Here is a 26,477-nt window from a genome sequence, read left to right on the forward strand (position 1 = left end):
GCACCATTGGATACTATAGCCCTTTGGCTCTATGTGCTCTGGGACACATGAACCATAAGAAAATGCTGTCATGCACCAAGACTTTGCCTTGGCACTTTTGATTGTGCTATACCCAAATCCCTCCTGCCTTTTGTTTCAGCTTCCCACTAGATCAGCTTGCCCAGGGCCTCATCCAACCTGGCCTTGAACATCTCCAAGGATGGGGCATCCACAACCTCTCTGGGCAACCTGTGACAGTGCTTCACCATCCTCTGAGTGAAGAATTTCCTCCTAATCTCTAATCTAAATCTCCCCTTTTAATTTAAAACCATTTCCCTTGTCCTGTCACTATCTGCTTGAGTAAAAAGTTGCTTTCCATCTTTTTTATAAGCCCCCTTTAAGTACCAAAAGGCTGCAATGAGGTCACCCCAGAGCCTTCTCCTCTTCAGGCTGAACAGCCCCAGCTCTCTCAGCCTTTCTTCACAGGAGATGTGCTCCAGCCCTCTGATCATCTTCGTGGCCCTCCTCTGGACCCATTCTAACAGATCATCCTTCTTGTGCTGGGGGACCCCAGACGTGGATGCAGTACTCCAAGTGGGGCCTCAGAAGGGCAGAGGAGAGGGGGACAATCCCCTCCCTTGACCTGCTGGCCACTCTTCTGTTGATGCAGCCCAGGATGCAGTTGGCCTTCTGGGCTGCAAGCACGCACTGCTGGCTCATGTCAAGCTTTTCATCCACCAGAACCCCCAAGTCCTTCTCCGCAGGGCTGCTCTCAGTGAGTTCTTCTCCCAGTCTGTACTCATGTCTGAGATTGCCCAGACCCAGGTGCCGCACCTTGCGCTTGGACTTGTTGAACCTCATGAGGTTCACATGGGCCCACTTCTCCAGCTTATCCAGGTCCCTTTGGATGAATGTAGTTGATTAATGAAGTATATGAACATGAGAACATGAAACCTAGGAGAAACAAAGAACTTAGAGTAAATAAACTTCACATTTATTTATTTATTTATCCTTTATTTATTAATAGCACCCAAAGCTGCATTATATTAACACAAGCAATAAAGTTTTCATATTTTATTCCTACCAGTGCATTTCCAAATCCAGGTGAAATGCTGGAAACAAGCAATGCTGCCATACCATGAATGTAGAGTTTAGATCACAATGATACATGACTTAAAATGTATCCCCATGTAATTAAAAAAACAAACAAAAAAAAAACCACGCACAACAAAACAATCAATAGTTTAGGCATGAAACCTGTAACCTAAGGGACTGTGGCCATTTCTACTTTGACATGTACCACAACAAAACAACAGCTGTAGGAACTATAAAGATAACATACTTAATCATACTTTTTGCATTACTTTATTGAATACTCCATGTGCTGGATGTAGAACTTATAGCTATAGCGTGTGTTGGCTACAATACTACAACAAGAGTGTGTATTTCTTGTATTACAGAAAGAGTCGTGAAATGTATGGACCTGTCTGCTTGTTTAACAAAAGGAAACAGCAATACAATAAAACTGTACCACATGTGAATATTGTAAATGATTAAGTTATAAAGTCATTTGTTCAAAAAATCCAAATATTTCAAAAGAAAAAAAGTATATAAAATGTAGTAAAACATAAATTACATTTAAAGGTCTGTACATGATTCATCCTGCAAATAGAAGACAAAACCAGCACTCTGTACAATATTGCTTATTTTGGTCTTCTAAAGTTCAAAGAACCATTTTCACTAAAGAGGCAGGAAAAAAAATACATGGTTTCACATGCAATCCAGCAGTAATTGCAGTAAATCAAGTGAGTTTATAACCCCGCACAAACCCCAACATTTTTACAATGTAGGAACATGTATGTGGAGCCCTTTTCTATACTTGACAACCAATATGCAATTAAAGTTGGATTGTTAAGTTAGTGCATACCTACAATATCCCCATTTTTGATTAACAGTGTATTAAGGCTGCTTGCTGCTGAAAATACACAGCAGAGAAGAAATACTTTCATCCACAAATGCAGTCAGACGATCTCATTTGGAAGCTTCTGTCACAGTCATTCATTGGGAATGATGAAAGAAAGACATCCTCTCTTCTCTTATGTTATTCCACAGGATGTTGTGGATGCTATAAGTTTATGTGGGTTCCCAATCATTTTGGATAAATTCATGGAAGAAAATTCCATTGAAGGTTATGAAACAACAAAAAAAATTCCACCTCTGGCTTGGGAAGTCCCTAAGCCACAAGTTGCTGGAGCCTGGGGAAATACCCTGGGGAAGCGGTACAAGGGAAATTGCCCTTGTACTCTTCCCTGGGCAGACACTATTGACTGTCTGTGGAGACATGCACATGGGCTAGACAGACCCATGGTCTTACTCAGCACAGCCAATTTTACGTTCGTTTTCCCTACTTTTCTTATAATACAACCATGGATCAGTATTCTCAAGTTGTTATTTTTTCAGACTCAAAAAGCAAACAACAATCTTGTGTCCATTATATCAAAGAGATAAATACTATAAACTAAGCTGTTCATCACAACCAGGGCACTTCTATATGCTGAGGGCAACTGTAGTTGGATTCCTTTTTGTGTTATTGGTTTAAGCATAATTCACTAACATTACACTCACATATCATGATATACATGATGTGCAATGCTACTCAGCAATATGTTGCACAGCAACAGTACATTACTGAAAAGCAGCTTCCCTCAAGAACTGTAGGACTGTAAAAAAGATTAAACCCAGCAATTCCATACCATCATATTTGCAAAATGCTGATGGTGACAATGGTCAATAAACCCATTATATCATTATTGCTGTAATTTACATGGGTGTAGATTTTTGGTTGTGCTTCTTTTAGTCAAATCAAATTCATTGATCTTAAGCCTAAGGATCTACAGTCTCCAATCACAGAAGTGATGTGAAATCCTTAGTAACGAGGCCACATTCCTTAGGCTTCTGACTGAATTTCTGCTTCGTCCATCTGAAGTGTGTCATTATCACCGAGCAATTCTGTTTCTGGCACAGACCCCTCCTCTTCCTCCTCCTCCTGGACAGGATTCTGAGCAATGTCTTCTGCTCCATTGTGCGTGTCATCTGTGCCCTCTGAGAGCAGAGCAGCCCTGTCAGCCACCGATGCATTGGAAGGAGCTGTTGTTACATAGCCTGTGCTGGTGGATCCACTCCCGCTGTGGTGGGAGCCTGGTTTGGGAATGATCTGGGGGGGCATTTGCTGAGGAGCCATTTGCATTGGAATTTGGACAGGGTAAAAATTTGGCAAATAGGCGCCATAGGCAGGCATTGGCTGGTAACCGTTGACTGGAATGTAGAGCTGAGGAGGTGGAACCATCGGTCTCATCTGCCCTTTCATTTGTATGAACTGCGGTTGAGGGAAAGCTGGAGTTTTCTGCTTTGGTCCAATGTACCTAGCATTGCTGACGTTACTGACAGGGCTTGTGCTGAGAGAACTTGTTTGTGTGGTGTTGCTCGCCCCAGAGGTTTGTGCTGAGCTGTTGTAATTAGAAAGGTTTCCCCACGTTCTAAGTCTGTTGTGTATATCTTTAAATCTTGGTCTTCTGTTGGGAAATTCATTCCAACACTCCAACATCAAAGTGTATATCCATGTGGGGCAGTCGTCAGGACATGGCAAAACCTGTCGATTCCTGATCATCTCAATGACATCCTGGTTAGAATAACCACAGTAAGGCTGCAGGCCATAGCTGAAAACTTCCCACAACACAACTCCATATGACCATATATCTGAATCAATAGAAAACTTGCCATACATAATAGCCTCAGGGGACATCCAACGGATAGGAAGAAGGGAATTTCCCATCAGTTTGTAGTAATCAGCAGCATAAACTTCCCTGAAAAGGCCTAAATCAGATATTTTCACATTCAGTTTATCAAACACCAATATATTTCTAGTGGCTAAGTCCTTATGAACAACATGGTGGTTTGAAAGATACTCCATTCCTGCAGCTATCTGAGTCACGATGTGGAAGAAGTCTGCTGGTTCCAGAGTGGATTTGACTGTCTTGTCATCATCAGTGCTGCCGACATCCGAATGGGGAGATCTCATCACCAAGAACTCATGGAGGTCACTGTGGGAGCAATAACTGAAAATCATACTTATAGGTTGTTCCTTTGTCACAATTCCCAGCAAACAAACAATGTTTGGGTGCTGTAATCGTGATCTCATCATTGCCTCATGTTTGAATTCTTCCCGAAGAGCCAGTTCTGCTTTGTCTTTAAGTGTCTTGATAGCAACAGCTTGCGTTTGTTCACCTGGTGCAGTACCAAAAAGATGCCCCTTGTAGACTTTGCCAAATCTCTCCTCTCCTAGTTCTTCCATAAACCGTACAGTAGACAGATTAATTTCTTTAAGTTTAGCCTGAAATGTAGCAAAAAAAAAAAAAAAGAAAATCAGTAAAAAAATCACAGTGCTTTCTGAACAGCAGAATCTATTAAAGAAAAGCTCACAGTGGTTAAATGCTCTGAATGGAAGATAAATTGTGTCAAAATAACATTTCAGCTTTTTTGTATGTTCACATCAGCCTATTGATTTTACAGTTTACCTTGAAATTAGTTATACTATTATCAGAAGTGTAAATTGAATTATGCTGCAAGATGATGAGCATAATCATTTCAATAAAGGAGTTACCATATTTCCTGCAAGCTAGATGAATAATCAGTTCAGACTAAGTCAGGCTAATGATAATACCTATTAAATGCAACTGTACTTGCCCTACAGTTCAGCACTGATGTTCCCGCTGTCAGAAAAGCCATGGGGACTGAATGAGGAGTTGGCAGCTACAGAATGAACTGGAACATCCTTTCCAATAAACAGAGGTTTGAACCCTCCCTCTTTCAGTTTTCCAATATCAGATTTATCTTTTCTCCTCCATCGCACTATAGCAATAGCCCCTGCCTGTGGGCAGCAGTACACATCACTGGTGCTGAGAAACCTTGAACTAGCTGTGTCAAAGAGTGGGAAGGAAGAGAAACAGAAGGAGGAAGGAGCTTCCCTCTGATACAGGAAGGAAAGCTGGCAAAGCCAAGTGAGAAATCCCTGGAGACTGCCTCCCATCTTCAACTAGCAGGGAAAGAAAGGGAGTTCGTGATGGTGATCTGATGGGCATGTCCCAAGCAGCATGGGCTGGAGAAGTCCCTGGCCAAGCCAGGAACAGCCAGCACAGATTCACACAGAGGGCACTGCAGCAGGAGGGAGCAGAACAGGCTGAGAAGAGGCTTTAACAGGTGATTTGGGAACAAGCTCTGATTTTAGTGGCCAACAGACTGTGAACTGTACCAGACAGTTTCCAGCACAGCCAAGGTTTAGTCATGAAACCTCATCCTTATCACACAAAATCAATGCAATTTGTTACAAACAGTAATATCCTGCAAAAATTATGCAGTATCTTGAACAGATTTTGCCAACTGTTCCAAACTGGGCATTGCTTTTGAGAACGTGTGCCTTGTAAATGCTATGATTAGAAATTCAGCATTAGATATGAACAGGAGATCAACATGGAGATCATTTAGCTGACCCAGAAAATTATATGCAGGAGATGAGATCTATAGGCAGCAGCTCAAAGCCATTTTTGTATCACCATCATTTGTGAAACACAGCCTGTTGCATCTCAGCTCAGCTCCCCATTGGTGGTGGGTAATACCAGCAGAATGAGCCAACAGATTAGAGATGAAAACCCGTTGTGCATCCTGCTTGAAACAAGCTAACCAGTCCTGTTGTTACCAAGAGCAAAAATGAGCTGCAGGCTGAAGATTGGATCAGAAATAACAACATTTCCAGTCACTGAGACAGGATGCAGAATGGGGATTGACAGGTAAGTGCAGATGTCATGAAATATTTCGTTCTGAAAGCTGTTGCCTGAGGCCAAGATTTCTAGACACAGCTACTGAATGCGAGACCTCATTTTCACCAAAGTAGATGGCCATCACAATATGGAAACTAGGTGCCTTGCAAAATGTCTTGATTCCAGCACAGAAAATCTGAGACGCTGTAAATCATGACACATTGGAAGTCTGTGGCCTAAGCAAAATCTGCGAAAAAATACCTGCTTGTGTTGATTAATGAGTGGCATTTCCATGTCCTGGCTAGGAGATGCCATCAGCTGGCGGCGCTGTGGTGTAGCAGCAGATGCCTTCTGCTTGTTTCTACACATACAGACCAGGAAGAAAAGGCAGGCAATAACCAAAGGGATTGCTATGCTGGGAACCAGGATGTAGAGGATTCCCATTTTGCTGTTGTCACGTGGACCTGTCAGCACAGAAATGTTCATTGTTTACAATAAGTATATTTAATACATTAACAATAAATAAATAAATAAATAAATAAAAAGAATAGCAATGATTGCTAACAATATACTTTTTAACAAAAAGGAAACACCTCTAAATTGAAAACAGAAATTGTGTTACTCTCCCCTTCCTCATAGTTTTCCATTAAATATTTCTAATACATTTGAATAAACATAGCAGCAAGCAGTACGAAGATAAACTTGGACTCCCAGATTTAATGCAGTTTGTGTTGGCTGTACCAGCATATGGTTTATTTCACTTTATTTTTGAAGCTTCCAGTTGTAGAAACTGCAGAATATAGCCTTGACTATCATTGCAGTATCTTGTCCAGGGAATATAAAATAAGTGAATAGTCTTCAGCACAGTATATAAAGCAGTAATCTCAATGTGATAAACCAGCGCACACCGTTACAGTCTGGCCTTCTCATTTCACTTCAGCCATTTCATCAGCACTTTCTCCACTTTTTAACTCCACTGGTACCACTTCCGCCCTGATTAAAATAAATCTCACCTTCCACTGAAAGAGATATTGTTTGTGATTTTTAATAAAATTAAAGTGTTTTTATGTTACAGTGAGACAGCAATGAAAAGGCCATCAATACATTTAATAAGACTATTCTGGAAGCTTTCTGAAATACTTGGTACTTAGAGACTGTAGGACAGCATAGTGACGTCCAAAATGTTCTTTGGAACTGCCTAGGAAGTCTTCTGCAGTCCGTGGTTTTGCTATTTGTGGCTACTGCTTTCACCACAACCACATCCCCATGTTACTTTATGCCACGTTACATGCAATGTAGAAATTTGTTGTATGTGTCAAATCATGTTACTGTAAAAAAAAATGTGAAGTTAACTTAGAAATTTCTTATCATTTTTGAGTGCTCTTAAATATACAGGCAATCTGTAATGAAAACATTTTTATGGCTTCCATGGTACATTTGTTGCTGTGGAAGACACGGTTTTCTTCCTAATGAAGCACAGTACCAAATTGCTTTGTCACATCTAATGACTGTTACCACTGTAGCAGCTGTACAATGAAGTCTGCACCAATATAGGGAAGTAAGCAGACTGTAAGAGACTATAAGACTATAAGCAAGCTATAAGAGGCTGCTTTTTATTTTTGCTCTCAGTCGTGCAGTACAAGATCTACAAGCAGATAGCGTAGGGCACTTCTGATACAATCACCTGTTTCATGACATCCCTGCTTCTGTGCTTCACTCAGTTTCCCTGAAACCAAGCGCAGTGTTATATCTCCCTCTACAGGATCTAAAAATCTTCACTGACTCTAAGATGCCATACAGAGCAGAAGCAATACATCATTGAGTAATGTGAGCAAACCAAACTCATACAGATGACAAGTTTATAATCTGGCAAGAAAATATTAAATGTGTACAACACAAGACAAGGGTGCCACATTATAGCAAGTGAAACATTTGAAAGTTTAACTCTCCAAGTAAATTGCACTTGTAAAATACCAACAATTAAAAATCACACAGGATTTGGGACAGTAGTAGGGGAAAAAAGAAAGAGAATACATACTACAAGAAGGTATGTCACACAGTTCCATGCGTACGTTTTTATTCTTTGTAAAACACCAAGGCCCATCCATCTGACCTCCAGGATTTCGGCAATATGCATGTCCTCCACCTAGCTCTGGAAACTGTGTGCTTGTCAGGTCATGATTGTGGGGACTCTGGGAGTCCCAGAGTTGACAAGTGTGGCCAGATTTGGTAACGCTGACTGTCCCTCTGTAATCTGCTCCAGAACCATTGTAGCATTGATGATCTGTTAGAAAGGGTTTGGCAAAAAGTTACAAATAACAAAACAATCAGGGGCCAGCAAATCCAAAACAGCTGAAGTGCATAGGCCACATATGTAAAAAGCAAAAACAAAGCAAACATAAACCAAAACCAAACCAAAACAAAGTATGTTAGTATTTAAGTACCTGAATTTGGGTACTTCAGAATTTAAATCAAAGCTGTGTTTTTTGAAATTTCAGTTCTGTGGCAGTCTGTACCCTCTGATATCCAGATACATCTGAATTCTGCCCTTGCGTGTCTCAGCCTATGGCTATACACACTGTTATTTGGTACCTCTGTATGTCAGTTAGTACTAAGTAGCATGTATGGTCCTTTAGATACAGGACAAGATAAATTCAACTGAATTAGAGTTATGAGTTTCATTTCAGGAAAAGTCTTCTGGTGCCAGCAGTGTAAACTTTGTACCACTTTTATTTCTCATAATCTTATTTTCTGACATGCTGACTTCCGAAAGAAATGAGTGCTGTATCTTCTATTGCCTTTTGTCAGTTTTTCCTTCTTTTTTCTTATAAAAAAGGGATTCAAGCTTTCCTTCTATTTATATACATCACTTTTTTATCTGCTGAACTACCTTTATTCTCTGTTTTGCTGCTACCCTCTCTCCATACTTTTTGAGTTGTTGTCTCTCACATGTAGCAAATGAACTGAAACATGCATTTTTCTGCATGCTTGCAACATTGCGCCTTCTTCATTTTTCTAAATCTCCCTCCCCGGCCCTCAGGAATCCAACACTCAACAAAGCTTCCATTTCTCATTTCCTGAAAAAATTGAGGGTATTTCAACTGCAGCTTTTCCACCAGAGGGAGCACCACTGTCTCTGACAGTCACAGGCAGCTACACTTTCAAATCTTTGTTGGACTTCTTGGTTTTTATTCTCATTCCTTTTGCTTGATATATTTTTCCTGGCTTTTCTGGCTCCACCATCACTTTCTCAGTTAATTCTGCTTCCCAGTTACACTGGGTTATTGCCTTCACAGCACACAGCAAGTCTTGCATGCCTACTCTTATGTCATTACCCCTGCTCCTAACTCTGGCTTCAGAGAACGGATATTCAGAATAATTTTATCACTCTTTGAACTTTAAATATCTTTAGTCTCTTGGACCTTCCTTGTTGAGCTTTGTAGGTGGGTGGTGATTAATAGCTAGGAAATCTAGTAGGCAGAAAAATTGCCAGCACATAACAACTGACAACTGAACAATCCTTCTACTCCTGGATGCAAATGTATATCCATTGAAGTGAGATTAATGTTTTCACCCATCCTGTGTGGGTAAAGAAAGACAATTACACCCTAAGCTCACTTTGCAGGGTTAGTGCTGTTGTGGATTTCCATATAGAAAGAACGAACATTGAAAATTAACTTTCTTAACAGACTTTTCCAGTGAAGCTTCCACAGCATATTTAAGGTTTATTGACATGTAAACAGATCTCACAAATAGCTGTACTCATCCAGAGTATCTCAACCCAGGGAGACTCATCCAGAAAGGTAGGAACGGAGTCAGAGATGGGGACAGGCAGCTGGGAAGGGAAGCCTGCAATGCACTCCTGCCCCTAGCATATCTGAGGCAGATAAAACCTCTGTGAACACAAAGTTTTGTAGCCCAGGGTGGCTGACAGAACCCTTTCCAGTACTAAGCACCATCCTTTAAGCTTCTTCACCTCCCTAACTGTCCCTTACAACAATGCAAGATTATGGTCAGTATTAACATTGCAAAAAGCAGTATATTGACTTACATCGGCTGAGTCTCTCCACAGGGATCCCAATCCTTATGCAGTTAGCAGCTTCCAGTGTGTCAGGTCGTGGGAGATCCTCACACTTAGGCAACTGCAGCTGCATCAGTATGAGGGGGTTTGACCTCGCGATGTTGTACTCCTGTCTACAGAGATCATTCTCCAGAACTTCACATTCATCCCGGCACAGCTCCCGTGGCTTCGGGGTCCGAGAGCGCTCATCACACAGAGGAAACACAAAGTGGCAGAAGGATGGTATGGCGAACTGTGAGCACTGATCAGACAAATGCGTGGAAGTGCCAATCATGGTAAATGCAGCTGGGAAGGAATAAAAATACTGTTTAAGTATTAATTCACAATACACATGCAAAACATATTTTTTACATCATTTGCTTTTTACAATTTTCACCTCTTCTTGAGGCTCTGAAAGCCTACTGAGCAGCAGGGCAATGAGGTCATCTCTACAGCAAAGGATAGGTGACAAACGCAGGAAAAAAAAAAACAGCATCCCAGGGATCCTCTGACATCTGCAATTAGCTTGTAGGACCTCAGTTCTTAGGAAGCTACCCATGTAACTAACTGAGTAAATTATTGGCACTTGACTAACTTTAACCTGAAAGGATAAAGATCCAAGACAAGATTCACCTGACAGAATGCTGACCAAAGTTTCCAAAGTTTCTAGTTGGATAAAATTTGAATGAGGATCATTTAGCTTCTTTCTCCTATGGACATTCTGATCAACAAGCAAGACAAGTGTTTTTCAAGCCTTGACAGACAAAAGGAAGTATGCCATTGGTATTTGGGGAGATATTGCTATCAATTGATAAGAGAAGCCTAACTGGCAGCAGTTTGGGGAAAAATAAATGTAATCAATATCAGAATACTGATCACATTAAGAGGAGTATTGTATTGGTTAATGACTTGATCCTCCCCTTCAGCTCTCACCACCTACACACTAATGTTTATCTGGGAGTTTTCTTGCATGTTAAAATAAAATAAAATAATAATTATTAATAGTAATAATAATAATAACAACAACAACAAAAACAACAACAATAAGAATAATAATAATGAGAGAAGTAAAAAAGAGAAGTGTACATGTTGTGTATCATGTATCTGGGGATGAATCAAGCTTTAAACATAGAAACATTCAATCCCACACTGGAAAACATCAGTTGTGAGTGAGGCTTGCTAGACTGCATATCCCACCTATGAACGCTGTAAAAAGAAAGGAAATGAGTAGCCCAAGTCATTCAACAGTGTCTTTATAATCTACAGATCAGTTCACCTCTTGTATAGCTCTCTCCTTCCTACCACCTACTTCCTGCTGCCACCTGCTGTGAGAGAACCTCCTGTCTCTTCCTAAACACCATACATGCAGCAGCCCCAGCTCCAGCCTTTTGTACAGCCTATATCTTTGTTGATTTTAATTTAATTTAACAGGAATGTAACCTTTCATCAGTCACATATGTAATACTGCATGCAAGCACAACATCAGGTCTCAAAAAACAGCTATGAGATGTGCATGTCCCTAAGACTAACACAGAAAAATTAAACTTGAAAGACAGAAGCAGTTGGCTATCTGAAATACCATACTAATTTTTGTGAAGGTGTTACAGAATTTAGGTTGCCAGGAGGGAAAGGTGCGTAATTTACAATCATGGCCTTATTTTGATGGGAAGCACAAAGGCAAGTAGGGGTGTGTAGTGATAGCATAGCACAGAAACAAGAAATGCAGATGGACAAACACAGGGAGAGTCTGATTACTTTGTGCCAAAGGGCAGGCAGCAGTACTGGGAGCAAAACAGCAGCAGCATAAAGTGTTTCCCCATCCAAATGCTGCATATCATTGCCAAGATCCTTGGTTTTCAAAGTCTGCCAGAAATGGCCCAGAAACCCCATTAGCCACTCATGTTTTTCTAAGCTCCTTTCTCAAAGTTTGCTTGCTCCTACAAAACTATGGTAAACCCCTGAATTTATTCTTGTACTCCCAAGTCTCTTTCAGGATTGTCTCCTTCCAGACTGAAGACTGAAAGTAGAGCATCTGAACAAAGTATGTGGGAAATATGTTGAGGACATCTGAATGAAATATGTGGGAAATATGTTGAAAGATTAAAGCATCTGAGGGGTTTATTTTTTCAGTCAAACAGATATTAAACAGCACAGTAAAGACATTGCTAATCACACATATCCACAGTTCAGGGGTGAGGTCCATGCACTCTTTATTGTTGGCCTTCCGGTCTTTTAAGCCATGTTTCAAGTTTTTCCCCTAAGTGTCCTACTTTTTTTTAAAAGGAAGGCTCTGTTTCTCATATTACTGCATGACCAGGACCAAGCAACACCACAGGCAGTAGAGGTGAAGTGATTTCATTCTGAATCCAGAATGAAAATTCCCTGTAGATATTATAGGATCATAGAATGGCTCGAGTTGGAAGGGACCTTAAAGATCTTCTAAGATCAACCCCCCCTGCACGGGCAGTGATGTTGCCTGTGACCTTATCAAGTGGTTGTATCGTTGAACGGTAGGTGTCACCGTTACCCAGTCACAACCTCCACTGAATGGTGTACAGTTCTGAGTACAAAGAGATCCCACCAAAAACTTAAAAAGCATAGGCAAAAGTGTAAACAAAATCTAAGGAGAAGTTATACAGCAGATATTTTACCTAACCAGGTAGTGCAATTTCAAAAATATACTGGCATTTAGGCAGAGAACACCCAGAATTGCAACATTTGTTTTACTTTTGAGAAGACTCATAAGAACAAATAATACTGTGAAGTCCTCAGTGTATAGTTTGCACATGGCTTTTGGTATGTCCTTCATATGTATATACCTTAAAAATGCTGAATTATTAATGCATTATCATTACTGCCTAGGTAGGTACTAGGCAGTTCTATGTGGTGGTTCACACAGTTTTCCGCCTAAAGAAAGTTAACAATAGAAATTCTCCTTAACTCCTGTACAGTGTTCCAGCTCTCAGCCTCCAAAAGCTAACCAATAATTGATGGCACTGGGGAACCACCAGCCAGATGATGAATGTTCATGCTGTATATTCCAGAAACAAATATGACTTGATCAACTACAATTTTCTGCATCCAGTCAAGACAGATTTGATGTCATAGGAAAAATGTGGTATTGATACTATGAACTAATTAATGATAGAATGGCAAAAAAAAAGGCCAGAAAAGGCCAGAATTCCAACATGAGAAAGAAGGGAAGGGAATGAGTCATAAAAAGACAAGAAAAGATTGGAACTGAGGTTTCAGTTATCCCAGATTTGATCACCATATCCTAATGTCAGGAAGAAAAAAAAAAAAAAACAACCTGGATTTCTGGCTTGACAATGAGCCTTTAAAATAATATCTTTAAGGGGACAGAGCTGACAAGTAAAGTCAAGCTTTTTTTGGCAATTAGTTCTGTTTAAATTCCAGATTCAATTAGTTAGCTGTATCTGGCCAGATGCAAATAAGCTCCTGATGGACTGTGCTAATTGGCCATATATAACAATAGAAGGTTTGCTCTATTCCACAGATTGATTTGCTTGCTCTTAATTGTGTCTATCGGAATTGCAGCTGCTATCATCAGTGATCACTCTGATGAGTGAAAGTCCAGTGAAGAAAAATCTGTGTTGATATACAGCCCATTAAAAGTCATTAACGTTCTGGAAACTTATTGTTCTGAAATGATGACCAGAGAAGGAATCAGCAGGGGCAGAGCACAGGAAGGTCAGCTCTTGTTTTATATAAATCAGTGTGGAATCCAGACTCTTCTGTGATTATGCAGTACGGGAGGAAACAAGGGAAAAGCCGCTATACTTATTTCAGGAGAACTAAGGCACAACTTATTTATTTATTTATTCATTTTTACATCAGAAGACATTTGCTTTTTAAAAAATCTTGTGTTGGAATCTGTCATGCAAAATGCTCCAGCATGAACTACAAGCTGTTAAAAAGAAAATGTCCTGATATTTTACTTAAGGGCAACGAAAAAGCTTTTAAAAAACAGCAGCTATTTACCTTTCTTGCTTCAAATTCTGCTATCTGCACAAGTGAGAGAATGGATCACCTACTTTGAGCTTTAATAAAGGATATCTTAGTCATTGACTTAAAAAAATGAAAAGGATGACAACATTGCTTGTACCTGATTTGGATATTTCCATAAATGTTTTCTGTCCTGCTACAGAGATGTATAACCTTACCAGTAATTCGATTTTCAATTTCCCCTTGCATCTGAAGGGAGTCCACATAAATGGTCCTGTTTCCAATGATTCGTGCACATGCAATTCCTCTGTATGGCTGACAGAAACCATCTTCGTGGTAATCTTCTCTGCAAAAGACGGGTTAGGATTGTATAAGCCAATGTCTAGGACTGTATATCGCAATTAATTTTTACAAAACATATTCTTATAAAAGGAAAAAATCCCCCAAAAATGTAAATCTAAAATTGTTCAGTTCCTCAGATGCAGCTTTCTCCTTCAATTCTCTCTACATTAGTATTAACGAGGCACCCTGTAAATAGCTTATTAGGGAAAAAAAAAAAAAAAAGTAAAACAAAACCTGAGATTAATTTTGAAATCATATGCTAATAGTAATGAAGTTTGACAGATGAATTTACTAAAAAGCTGTTAGACTGAGGCAGCAACATAGATCTTGTTACGTGTCCACATGCATTTTTGGCATCTAACTGCAACCAGTACAATTAGAAAAACAGTTGGTTCTCTTCTTCCACCTCACCCTTGCTCTTTCTTCATTTCCTGTAGTGAACAGCAGAAGACATCTTGCCAAGCTTTAATTAAAATAAGGAATAGTTTTGAATGCTTAGTTAGGTAAACGGAGTGAAAAGTAATCAAGGTTTTAACCTTTTTTCCTCCTCTCCCTGGTCAGAGTCAATACCAAATTCCTCTTCCTACCTATAGTTTAATATATTTTTCAACTGAATGAGTGTTTGGGCCAAGTTCAACTCCCTGACATCATTGTAAATATTTTGACATAACAGGACTAGCCTAAAGGCTCAGTCATTCAACACAGCGTCCCCAAAGCCCAAGTAAATAATACAGAGCTGATCTGTAGATGATAATTCTCTGAGCCCTGCAAAGGGGCTTCCTAGAGGGGCACTCTCAGAGAGAATCTCCACTACGCCATGTGTTTCCTCTGGCACAGCACAGCCTCTGTGCCAGGATACACTAGCTTGATGATTTCATAGCGCGTCACTCATTGCATGATGTACTGAAAAAAGGATAAAATGTTACCTGGAAAAATATCACTCTGGAGAAATCCTTGGATACCCCAAAACTTAGTCATCTTTCCTAACGGTCAGGTCAAAAGTCTGAGGCACTCCCTCCAATAGCAGCAATATTTGAAATATTACTCCAATGTTCTTCTGCAATTCATACTCTATTTATTATCTTCAGATGTTGATACCTGTTTTGGCTACACATATTTCAATTTCTCCTACACATATCTTCATCCTTCCTGTTTTGCATGTCACATGACCAGGACAAGGTTGTCAGTGAAATCATGTAAAACTACAAAACTCCAACTGGGCCAAACCAGCACTAAAACCTGCAGTCTGACAACAGCTAGCCATGATGAGCGCACCACCCAGCACCTACACAGTGCTGAGTGCAGATTCCTGATTCTTGATATCCTATTCTGTTTTAGGATGTTCCTTTAATTTTTCCTCTGCTGTGTCTCCCTGATAAAGCTCTTCAGGGAAATGTCACCTCTATTCCTTAGGTTATAAACTCATTGGAAGTGGGAAGGAGGGTAGGCAGGACTGTCCACACAGGGTAGCCAAAAGCTGGAACCATCAATCATCACTTGAGCAGCAATCCTCCCTTGCTTCCTGGAAAGATGATGACTTAACAGGACCTGACCCATCACACAGCTGCTAGATGAAACATGCTGATTTACGATATGAAGTGTCTCATGCAGTTGTTGTCTAGAGCTGGCCCTTACTTCCTACCGTAGTATGATTGTTATATATTTGTAAAACAACATTTTGTCTGCAAATTCTGAAACAAGTTCTGCTTCCAGAAAGATGGGTAATTTTTCTATTACGGTGGATGAAGCAAAAGAGGAGTCTTTCGGGATCAATTAAATGCTGCAGTGACATTCTTTCGCACTAATAACAAAACCTCTAATTTTGCAAAAACTGCATCATGCCTGAAGGGACAAAAATATCAAAGCAGTTTCTCTGTGCCTGTTTTATGATCCTTGACCACCTCAGTAGGAAATCAGCAATTCCCATAAGGAGCTGAATGAATATAAAACCCCTATTTGACCTCTTTCTCAAGACTAAATTCTTACCCCTATAGCCTTATCCTTCAGAACAGAGTCTGTAATGTATCTAAGTGAAATTGTACCTCACACTTCAACTCTCAGTGCAGGTCTCTCTTGCTAGCACAGGGAAAAAGAAAAAAAAAAGAGAAGAAAAAAAAAAAGAAAACCAACTATAAAAACTAGCATGGGTTTGGTGACAAAAGAAAGCAGTATGATCTCTTACTTAGCTCAGTTTATTTATTTCTGTCAAGAACTTCTAAATACAGCTTAGATACTATATATACACACATATGCTCCCCTCTCTCATGTTAGAGTCAACTGCTGATTAAACTGAACTGGATATGACCATTACCATGGATGCAAGCAAAAGTAAACAGTAACCTGATGTCAGATACCCTGACTGAAGCAGAGCTCTTGCTCCATGCGTATCTTTGTCAAGTCACACAACTCAGCTTGGCCACTACTAGTGATCAAGGGGGGAAAATTGTTAGCCTTTTGCGCAAAATATTTGATTTTGACAAAGCTGCAGTAATGGCAGCACTACTGGTACTTACAGTCTCCTTATGGATTTCTCTTTCCCTCTGCTACATGTAGACTCAGCACATGGCAAAGTGTTTGCAGTAAAAAGCAAGGTGGGGGGAATCTGATAAAATAGTGCAGGAGAGGCAGCATGCTCAGTTCAAACAGGAGGCTTTGGAACCATGTGCTTCTTTGATTCATGCCCTAAACCATATGCCAGCAATTCAGTTGCTGATTAGAGCAAGAGTTAAAAGCTGCTGAAAATAGGCAGAAATACTGACTCTTCAATTTCCTGCTCCTTGAGCTGTAAATTCTGCTCTGATCAAGAACCCTGGTAAAAGCAGAAATCTGACTCCAAAAGAGGAATCCAGAAGATTTGAATTTGTCCAACCTGCAGAAATCTTACAAGCTCACTAGGTATTATTACAGCCATAGATACTATTCACCATTTTTCTTTCTGAATGTTTAAAGACAGCATTGCCTATTCCCACCAATAATTTTCTTCCATTTTAATAAAACTTTATTTATTTATTTATTTTACACATCAAAGAGTCGGGAACATACTATATCTTGGCCTTCTTTTTCACCGTTGCTAAAGGACTACCTCAAGGACAAGTCACTTGTAACAAGTATTTCACAGAACCCAACTGGAGTGCAGGTGAGATATGGTATGTTCTCCCACTAAGAGAACTCTCCTCACAGCTGCTTGTCAGATTGTGGGTTTAAACCAGACTTTAGGTTTAAAAACAATGTTGTAAGGAATCTGGCTAAACAGTCCCTTTTTCTAAAACACCAAACATTCTCAGGATGAATACCATTAGTTTTCCAGACTCAGAAGGTGATCTTAACGTGAGAACAAAAAAGTTGAGAACTAGCCTTTCTAATACGCAGATAGAGGAGGAAAACATTCTAGGAGAACACATAATTAAAAGTAGCATCCGTGTTTTGGTCTTATGCACAACAAGGGGTGTTTCTAATATCCACCATGCTCACAAGGTCTGGAAGCATTGGGAAATCTGCAAGTTCCTCATCACACACACACTGCACTACCCAATTAAACATAGTGGGCCTTCAGGTTTATGGGCAGAAGAAATCTGCATGAAAGGGAGAATTAAACAAGTGATATAAAAGGCTCAGTGGTGTAGTGCCTGTTGAATCTCCTTCTAACAATGGAAAACATAACTTCCTGGGACATGTGAATCTGTAAAGGAGGTGTGGGAAGACCTAGGTGTTCCTGAATGGGAACAAAACCCAGCACACATGGCTGGGAATATCTGTAGACAGAGAAATCCCACCAATGGTTTGACTCCAGGCCTGCTGTTTTTGAGCTGTTAGGAGATGAGACAGATACTCTGGTGCAGGATATGCAGTGCCTTCTGCTCAGACACCCTTCAGGTCCTGAGGATGGGCTGCAAAAAGCAGTAGCTTTCTATTAGATAGTTTGAAAGAAATGTTATTTAGAAATAATGGCTTGCTTTTGCTACAAGTATTTACCATATGAGAACAACTGTACCCAAGGTCATGCAAGACATCAGTAAGGTAAAGCTGTCCTCCAGAAGTACATGGAGACAAGTCCAAGGCTGCTGCAAGCACTGCAAAAATGCACCGAGCACTGCTACCCCTGCACAGTAACCATCACTATATTTCCAGAGGTGACACAGAAAGAACACTGAACAAAAGGCTACGAAAGAAAATACCTAGGAAACAAAGAGGCTTTTCTGAATGGAAAATCTGAAATGCTCAAAGAATACATCTGGGTATAATACGCTATATGAGATCTATGTAACACAATCTATTGTATGCAACTGTCACAGCCGAGTAGGCCAGAGGGCATATGAAACAAAAAAGTCCCAGTAAATAAAAGGCAATTGTGGAAACTGTTCAATGCCAAAATAATCTTGTGATGCATATAAGTCTAATGACAGCTTTAAGCATACATTGGGTGCTTTGAAAATGAAGTGAGAGCTGACCTACTATCTTTACTTGCAAATGGTGAAAGCACTTGAAGGCATATTTAGCGTGAGGGCTCATGAAGTGAATTTTGAATGCAGAGTTGAGAGGTGCTAGAGGTACTATTTATTTGCTAGTAAGACACATTTTTTTCTGGTTGCCTCCCACAAACTTAACTTGAAAAGACAAAGAGAAACTTAAGCTAAAACATTTTTCCTGATAACAGATGCAACACTATGCATCAGTTGGAAAGAGGAATTCAATTCCTCCAGAAAACCCAGAAAGGGGAATTTTGACTCAGCAAGTGAATAACAAGTCATTAGAAAAAAAAAAAAAAAAACAATCTTTGATTTTTTGTTACTGGAAGTTACACACTGAGAAGCCATTTTATAATGTAATAAATAACTTAATTCTTCACTGTAATTAATTCAGTGCTGGTATTGGATACGAGAGAGGCCAACACCCATATGATATAGATTCAGATTAAAACATAAGCAAGCCCTGAGTATTCCCTGTAATAATGTTTGTTAACCACAATAATTAATAACTAACACTGAAAATTAAGTAACTAGAAATCAGTCTTAGCATAGGAGCAAGCTGCAGAAAGGGGAACTAAACAACTTGCAATAAATAAAATAGTAGTTAAGAAAAGCAATTAAAACGGTAGGCTTTTCACCTATATAGGAAAGAATTGTAAGTAATACTCAAGTAGTTTCCTAAGAAGGAGTTTTGAGATTCCATAGAAAAGAATATGACAGATCTTCTGGAGTTTCATTATTCTGCATGCAAAACTGAAAATTTATCTGTTGAAAATAGGGTTGTTGTTTTTTTGTTGTTGTTGTTGTTGTTCTTGCTGTTTTTTTGTTTGCTTGTTTGTTTTGTTACATTACCAGCTTCTGTAGTCCATTTCATGGTTTTGAACCAAGTAGCAAGATAAAAATCCTGAAGGTTCAATTTAGACAGTCACATTGACTACATTAAATATATATATATATATATATCAATCTACACTTTTAATACAATTAACAAGTTATTTACAACTATAATTTGATAACAATTTGTTTATATATATTCAAATAATAAACTTAGAAGTTATTTAGAGGGACACAAAATACAAAAGATTACAGGAATAAAAGCGTTATGTTTAGTGAAAGAGTGGCAAATCACACTAAGGTGTAGGAAAGCTATTATAAAGCCGTTATAATACAACATCATGGATTTCTGTCTTTTATCTATGTATATAGCCATGGTTTGTTTACATTGCACCTCAAACTGGGAACTGTTATAATCTGGCACTACAACCTTTGTAATATGTTCCCCCCACTCTTGACAAATACCATGTCATAGTGTCAGGTCATAAGGGAATCACTTTTCAATGGCTAAAATGAGTTCACATCTCTTAACAGTCAATAACTCCCCCTGAAACAGGTCACAGAGAAGATCTACAGAGAAGAGAAACATATTCAGTTTTCATATGTCTTTGTCCTATACAATTTTCCTCTTGTCAAAAATATAGTAAACCTATATTACTGCTACTGTAGAAAAATACTTGGTACTTTCAGGTCAGGTTTCTATATTTAACTTTCAGAGAAAATATCAAATAAACCAGAATACTTTAAATTCAATTTCTTGTTTCACCATCAAGAGTATTGTCTTTTAAAGTAATAGTTTCAACAGGGTATAAAATAGCTCCTTCTCATAGACTTCATATTGTGTGGAGGAGATCAATGGGAGTTTTACTACTGACTTGCAGGGCAACAGGACTGGGGTATAAATATTTGATGGAGGAAAAGAATGGGATTTTTCAAAAGCCATATTGCATGAACTGTTTATCCACTGAGAAGGGTTGGGTTAATGCCAACTGTTCCTAATATTACCCATAATTTCTGCCCATACGGTAACAAGAATAAATGAGTTGGTGGCTTCAGTGAACTTTTCAAAATGCAGCTGTACAGGAAAATCTCAGTGGAAAAAAAAAAAAAAAAAGAAGAAGAGGAGAGGAGAGGGGAGGGGAGGGGAGGGGAACAAAACAATGGTTGGGACAACTTCAGTGCTGTAGTAGGCCCCTGCCTAGTTGGAGATGCCCTTGGCCAGCACCATGGGAGAACAGCACATGCTTCCTGCTCTACCTGTCCCTGTGCTCTGAATAAACATCTTCATTCTCTGACCAAAGTTTTATCTGCAGTTTTATCTGTGCCTTTATGGCACATAAAATCATTTGTTTCCACATCTTCATCAGCATCTAAAGATCAGCTCTCTTGATATAGCAGAAAATACCCATCAAAGTAGTTAAAACCTCAAAGAGACTTCACTAAAATGCAAGATGGATAGAAAAACTTTTTCTGTGCACCTTTCACTATGGGAAATTTTAAAATGGAATCAGAAAAGAAGAGAAGTTTAGTGTTAAAAAGTCAAAAACTAACAGGTGCAGGAATTTGTATATATAGTCATAGCTGAGTTGAAGTCAATGGACCTGTGACAATTTACACTCACCAGGGATACGGCCCATGAATTTTGCTACCAAATGCTCCTTGAGTTTAAAAGCAGTCCTCCAAAGTAAGATTTCCCCTGCATCTACAGTACAATTTGCATAAACATTACCAAATAGCACTTATTTTTGTGTTTTTAATGAGAAAGAAAAAAAAAAGGTAACACTTGACAGAACACCTAAAAAGGTAATTAAAGCCACATTAAATGAGCAGAGCAATTTTGCTGAGTTTGATTTGAATCTGAAATCTGCTAGTTCCTGAAAAGTATGCTGTGAACGGAAACTTTAGATTCAATGTCCAATTGGAAAATAACAATTGATATTTATTCCACTGATTATACTAAATGATGAATTTGTTAATCATAATATTCAAGACACCATTTTAAGTCAGGTAATTGATAAAGCAATTCATTGAAATGTCATTAGTGAAAACACAGCTGCAAGTGGTCTTAGTGTTTGCGATAACCTAGAGAAAAATAAGTTGTCAAACAGCAAATTGTAAAAAACAACCTTATTTTTAGCCTACTGCAATTATTTCCACACCTGATTACAAAAAGCGTTTTTAAACACAGAACTTAGACATCAAAGTCTGCTTCATAATTTGTTTTAAACTTACATATTTAAACAGTCCAGATAATGTTTTAAACATATATTCGGATGTTATCATGAAAAGACGATGTTTTTAATGGAAGTTACCTAAAAGACATTTAAACCCAAGAAAACAGGTGGGCATCAATACAATTTAAGCCTATGCCTGTATTGAATCACAAACTAAATTGTTTTGCTCTATAAGCATTGCCTTAAGTGGGTGTCAGCACTTTTGGCTGAGCTGTGTCCTTGCTAAGAGCTACCGTGTTCAGTCATTTAAGTGCCTAAAATCCATGGAAATTGGTATTTACTTCCCTTCTTTCACAGAATCATCTTCCATCACTCCCGTAACAAGAAATACACAGTCCCCACTAGCAAAGATGTAGGAAAGAACCAAACATAAGAAGCAGGGACAGAGTGTTCTTGAGATAACACTACGCGCTACTGGGGCTTGACAGTATCTCAGACATTCACGTATTTGTCATTACATATTTAGAAAAGGTTTCATTACACCAAAAAATATTGCTGTTCTCAACCACAGTCACATATAGAAGTATAGACACGGCGGGAAGATGGCTCTTAGTACAGTAGCCTGGGTGAAATAGTTGAAGTGGCCCTGCATAAATACAAGTTATTGTGCTGTTCTACCCATGGTCCAGCACAGAGTTACACAATAAGTAATAACAACTCTAGCTTATAGAATATCTGCTTAGTCATTCAGATACAGTGGAACGGTATGTCAGGAGACAGAAGATAAAGAATTTTGACGTTTGCAAGGCAGATAGTCCCTCATGACGATGAAAGAAGCAAAGCTAAGCAAGGACACCTGCTCCTGAAATTTCTGCAAGGAACAGAAGATTGTCCCTGGACACATTAGTCATAAACCTCTGACTACCACATGTAAAGTCAAAAAGACGAACTAACATTAATTCTCTCTACAAACTTTCCTCCAATCTCTATCAATTTACTGACATGGTATTTATGTAAATTCTCCCATTGCTTTCATAGGTCTTAACATGTTTGGATGAAATCTTGAAATCATATGAGTCAGCTGGAAATCCAAGGAAGGTTGCCAGTCTGCTTTGTCTAGTATTAGATATTTTTATCAGAAACATCTGTGACCATTAGGGTTACTGAAGAATTTAAAAAAGAAAAAGCTTCAGAAAGCTAATTTCAACATACGGGAACATGGACCTGGCCTTGCAGCATTCCAGCATCTTTCTCACCAAAGAAATCATTGAGACTGAGTCTCCTTCCCCACCCCCTTTTTTCTTCTTCTTTTTTCTTTTTTTTTTTTTTTCTTAAGGCAAGTTATCTTTCCTGATGCGTTGTGACTGTGTAATAAATTGTCTCCCATTGACACTCCCAGGAAAAAGCTGTAGGACCAATGAGTCTTTTAAAGTGCCTCTAACAAGCAACTCTTTATTTCTCCAACTGCCAGAAAACAGAATTCCTCTTTTATCTTTCCTTCCCATTCCATGCCACCCTGAGCAAGTACACGCAGCTCGGCTCCAACAAGTTCTTGGAAGAGTCCTCCAGCTGAGAATGCAATTATAATTGCTACCATACAAAGGCAGCAGTAAAACTGGTAGCAGGCAGCCGAAGAGCAGGGCCACCACTGCCTTGGGGCCAACATGGGAGACAGAGGGCTGGACCTGGGCAGCTTATCTGGGCCTAAAAGAACAGAGCTAAGATGGCATGTTGGCTGCCCAGCAGGAAGAAAATGCCATCAAGGGGAGATGGGCAAGGGGCAGCTTTGATCATGGTAATACCATGGAAGGGAGGGACATCGAGCTTCACCAAACAAGCTGGTCTGGGGATGGAAGGGTGAAGGAAGGGCAGCTACCTCCTGTAATGTGACTCCAAGCATGCCTAGTGCAGCCTCCCCCCCACAAAAGCACATAGGAATTGACATGATCTAATAAATTCCTTAAAAAAAATAATAACTTACATTTTTCAAGTATATACTCGTGGTGTGATTTACTCCTACAAAAGCAGATTATGCACAGAAATAGAAATTTTATATTATTGCTCACTTCATTAAAATCCATTCGCAGAATTTTATATGCATGCCAAAATGACAGGTAGGTGGTAGAAAGCCTTGAGAGTAAATTAGACTAAGAAAGAACAGTCAAAAACAGTAGTTATACAAACGCAAAGAGAAAGGGGCTACAGGGAAGACAATGGAATAATTTTAAAACAAAACAAAAACAACAAAACAAAACAAATCAAATGAAATACCATGAAATGCCTCACGCTTTCCTTTTTTTTTTTTCTTGAATGTTGGGATATAACAGTTTTCTGTAAAGCGCTTCTCAGCTTTTTAATTAAAAAAGCACAAACTTTTTTTTTAAAGAATGGTTTTAAATATATGTTAATTAAAAATTATTTCAGAATTCAAAATGTTTTAACTGACTGTATCCCTAAAAAAGTGATCCTGTATGAAAATATCAGAGCAAATCCAAAAATGAAAGGAACCGTATGGATGTAATTTTTTTCTTTTTTCTTTTTTTTTTTTTAACACAACAAAAGCGGTTTTGCTATTTCAGCTAACACAGAGATTATGTGTCTGATAGCAGAGAACTTTGTAAAACAGCCAGAAATTATCATAGCATCAGCTATAAATTCAAGGTTACATAATTATATGAACATGGAAGTGTTCATCTTCAAAGTCCTTCACAGTTCATTTTTATTAAAACTACAGAAACATAACTATTTATAAGAGTACAATATTGAAATGGCAGTTTCACAATAATTTTTCCAGTCTTAGGAAAAAAAGATGATTTATTCTGTTTATCAGAAAACCCCAGCATGAGGTAAGTGATTTCTTTAAAGCATCTAAGCATTAATATGAAATTCTTAATATGAAATACTTGCTAGATTTTCTGTTTTTTGTTGTTTGTGGTGGTGGTGGTGTTTTTATTTTGCGTGTTTTTGTTTTTTATGGATGCAATAGGAACTATATATTGTAGGCAACATTAAAGAAAGTTACACTTTGAGAACACATCCCAGTGCTAGAGGCTATTTTCATAGCTGCTCTTTACTTCACAGAACATATTGGAGCTGAAATTTTCCCAAGACCAAAGCTATTTTTATTTTTTTTTTTCAACTTTAACAGACATGGTTCAGGTGTTTCGGAAAATGAGCCCTGAGAAAATTGCCATTTTTCTCTTTAAAAATAAGTAAATAAATAAAAACCACAAACCAAACCAAAACCAATACAAGGAAAAAGCAGCCATTTTATTCCTGTGCTATTAAGTAGACACCTGAGACTTGCTGGGGCATGTATTTGCTGTTCCAATGAAACACTAGCCAAATTTGTCTAGTTTTTGCATCATTTCCATCTTCATGTGCTCAGCCCAGCCTATGAGTGTACAGCTGATAAATTCTCCAAATACCCAATCTACAGCAAGCTTTGCCAACCTGCATGAGAAAATAAAATTGTTTGGCACCCATGTCAGGGCTAGCACTTCAGGTTAAATGAGGCAAAGACATGAGAAGTTTGCTGAGGGCCCAGGAAGACAGGGGATATGGAAATGGGAGATAGAGGCAGATTGGGGGTGTGAAAAGGGGCTACTACTAGAAGTGACTACAGTCCTCCACAGTCGTGGAGTAAAACCTAATATTTTTTGTGCCTCGCCATTCCTTTCTGTCAACATATGTGTCTCCTCTTCTGGGCTGATCTAGTTTGAAGACAGCAGCCTATTATTACAGCTTTCCATCCCTTGGCTGGCTCCAGCGACCAAGATCTGGGTGGTACAACCAAGGAATCCAGACCTCATGAAATAATTCTGGTGTGTCATCATAATTCCACATAATAGAATTGTTGACTTTTTCCAAATTAGGAAGATTATCTTTTTCTACACAGGAAATTCTATGCCAGTTTCAATCAAAGCCTCTGGAGTTCTCAAGAAGAAACAGGGTCCTCTACCCCAACCACTAGAAGAGGGTAGAAATGAGCAGCATTCAGCCTACCCTTCGCACAGCACCTCAAAGTACCCAAAACTGCTGGGAACCCAGCTCTCATACAATCCCAAATGATAATTTCCCCTTACTTTTCTTCCTTTGAACTTAAAACCTTTTACTGAAGGCTTTTCACAACTCGTTTCTAAAGACACTGCTCTCCTCTATTCTCCTTTCCAATGGCTGAATGTCTTTTTTTTTTTTTAATCAAAATTTTCCAAAAATGTAATAATGAATGCTGTCTTTTATTTCAGGCAAAGCAAAATAGTTCACATTCAAAATTCACAGTTACAATTTGTTTTCAGATGCCACACACAGGATGCCACACAAACATTTATTAACTTGATAGGCTGTGAGTAGCAATTGTAGCAGCACCACAGCTCCATAAATTAATTTAATCGGGCTTAACATTAATAAACTCTTCATTAATCAAAACAAATTTGAAGAAAATGCAATTGGCAGATCAAATGCATCTCCTAAGATTAGCATGTTAGCATTTAGTTCCTAACGTTTGAAAACTAAGATCCTGTGAATACTGGTGTATCTGTCAGTTTGAGTGACAGAAAGCTTACAAGCTATCACTCACTGTCTAGTCTTGAAACTATTAAGAATATGTTTTTAAGTAGCACGTAATAAACTGTAATCTATTGCAGAAGAAAGTAGAAAGGCAGTCTGTACTCTTCCTATTGAAAGCATAGATCTATTCCCATTTGAAACTATTTTCTTATACCATTCCCTACTGAGGCAGACTTTTCTTGTTTTGGGGGAAACTTTTTAAATTAACATTGCACATATTTCCCTTGCCCGTCCACTCATTGCTTTGCAATCTGAAACTACTTTATTGGCATGA

At 38.9% G+C, this 26,477-nt stretch overlaps 1 protein-coding gene across 2 annotated transcripts in view; it reads right to left on the reverse strand.

Moving 5' to 3' along the window:
* Positions 1–962: 962 nt before the first annotated feature.
* Positions 963–26,477, reverse strand: part of ROR2 (receptor tyrosine kinase like orphan receptor 2) — a 151,335-nt gene continuing 125,820 nt past the window's right edge. The window contains exons 5-9 of one of the 2 annotated variants that reach the window (XM_035569352.2): positions 14,037–14,164; positions 9,844–10,158; positions 7,831–8,076; positions 6,054–6,256; positions 963–4,369 (exon numbers count right to left, since the gene is read on the reverse strand). In XM_035569352.2, the coding sequence (XP_035425245.1) occupies positions 2,927–4,369; positions 6,054–6,256; positions 7,831–8,076; positions 9,844–10,158; positions 14,037–14,164 (2,335 nt within the window). In that variant the 3' untranslated portion in view covers positions 963–2,926. The remainder of the gene's footprint in view (positions 4,370–6,053; positions 6,257–7,830; positions 8,077–9,843; positions 10,159–14,036; positions 14,165–26,477) is intronic. The other variant, XM_050716358.1, reaches the window with a different exon arrangement.

The sequence above is a fragment of the Cygnus atratus genome, chromosome Z (assembly GCF_013377495.2).
Source record: "Cygnus atratus isolate AKBS03 ecotype Queensland, Australia chromosome Z, CAtr_DNAZoo_HiC_assembly, whole genome shotgun sequence".
In the NCBI taxonomy this organism is placed as follows: domain Eukaryota; kingdom Metazoa; phylum Chordata; class Aves; order Anseriformes; family Anatidae; genus Cygnus; species Cygnus atratus.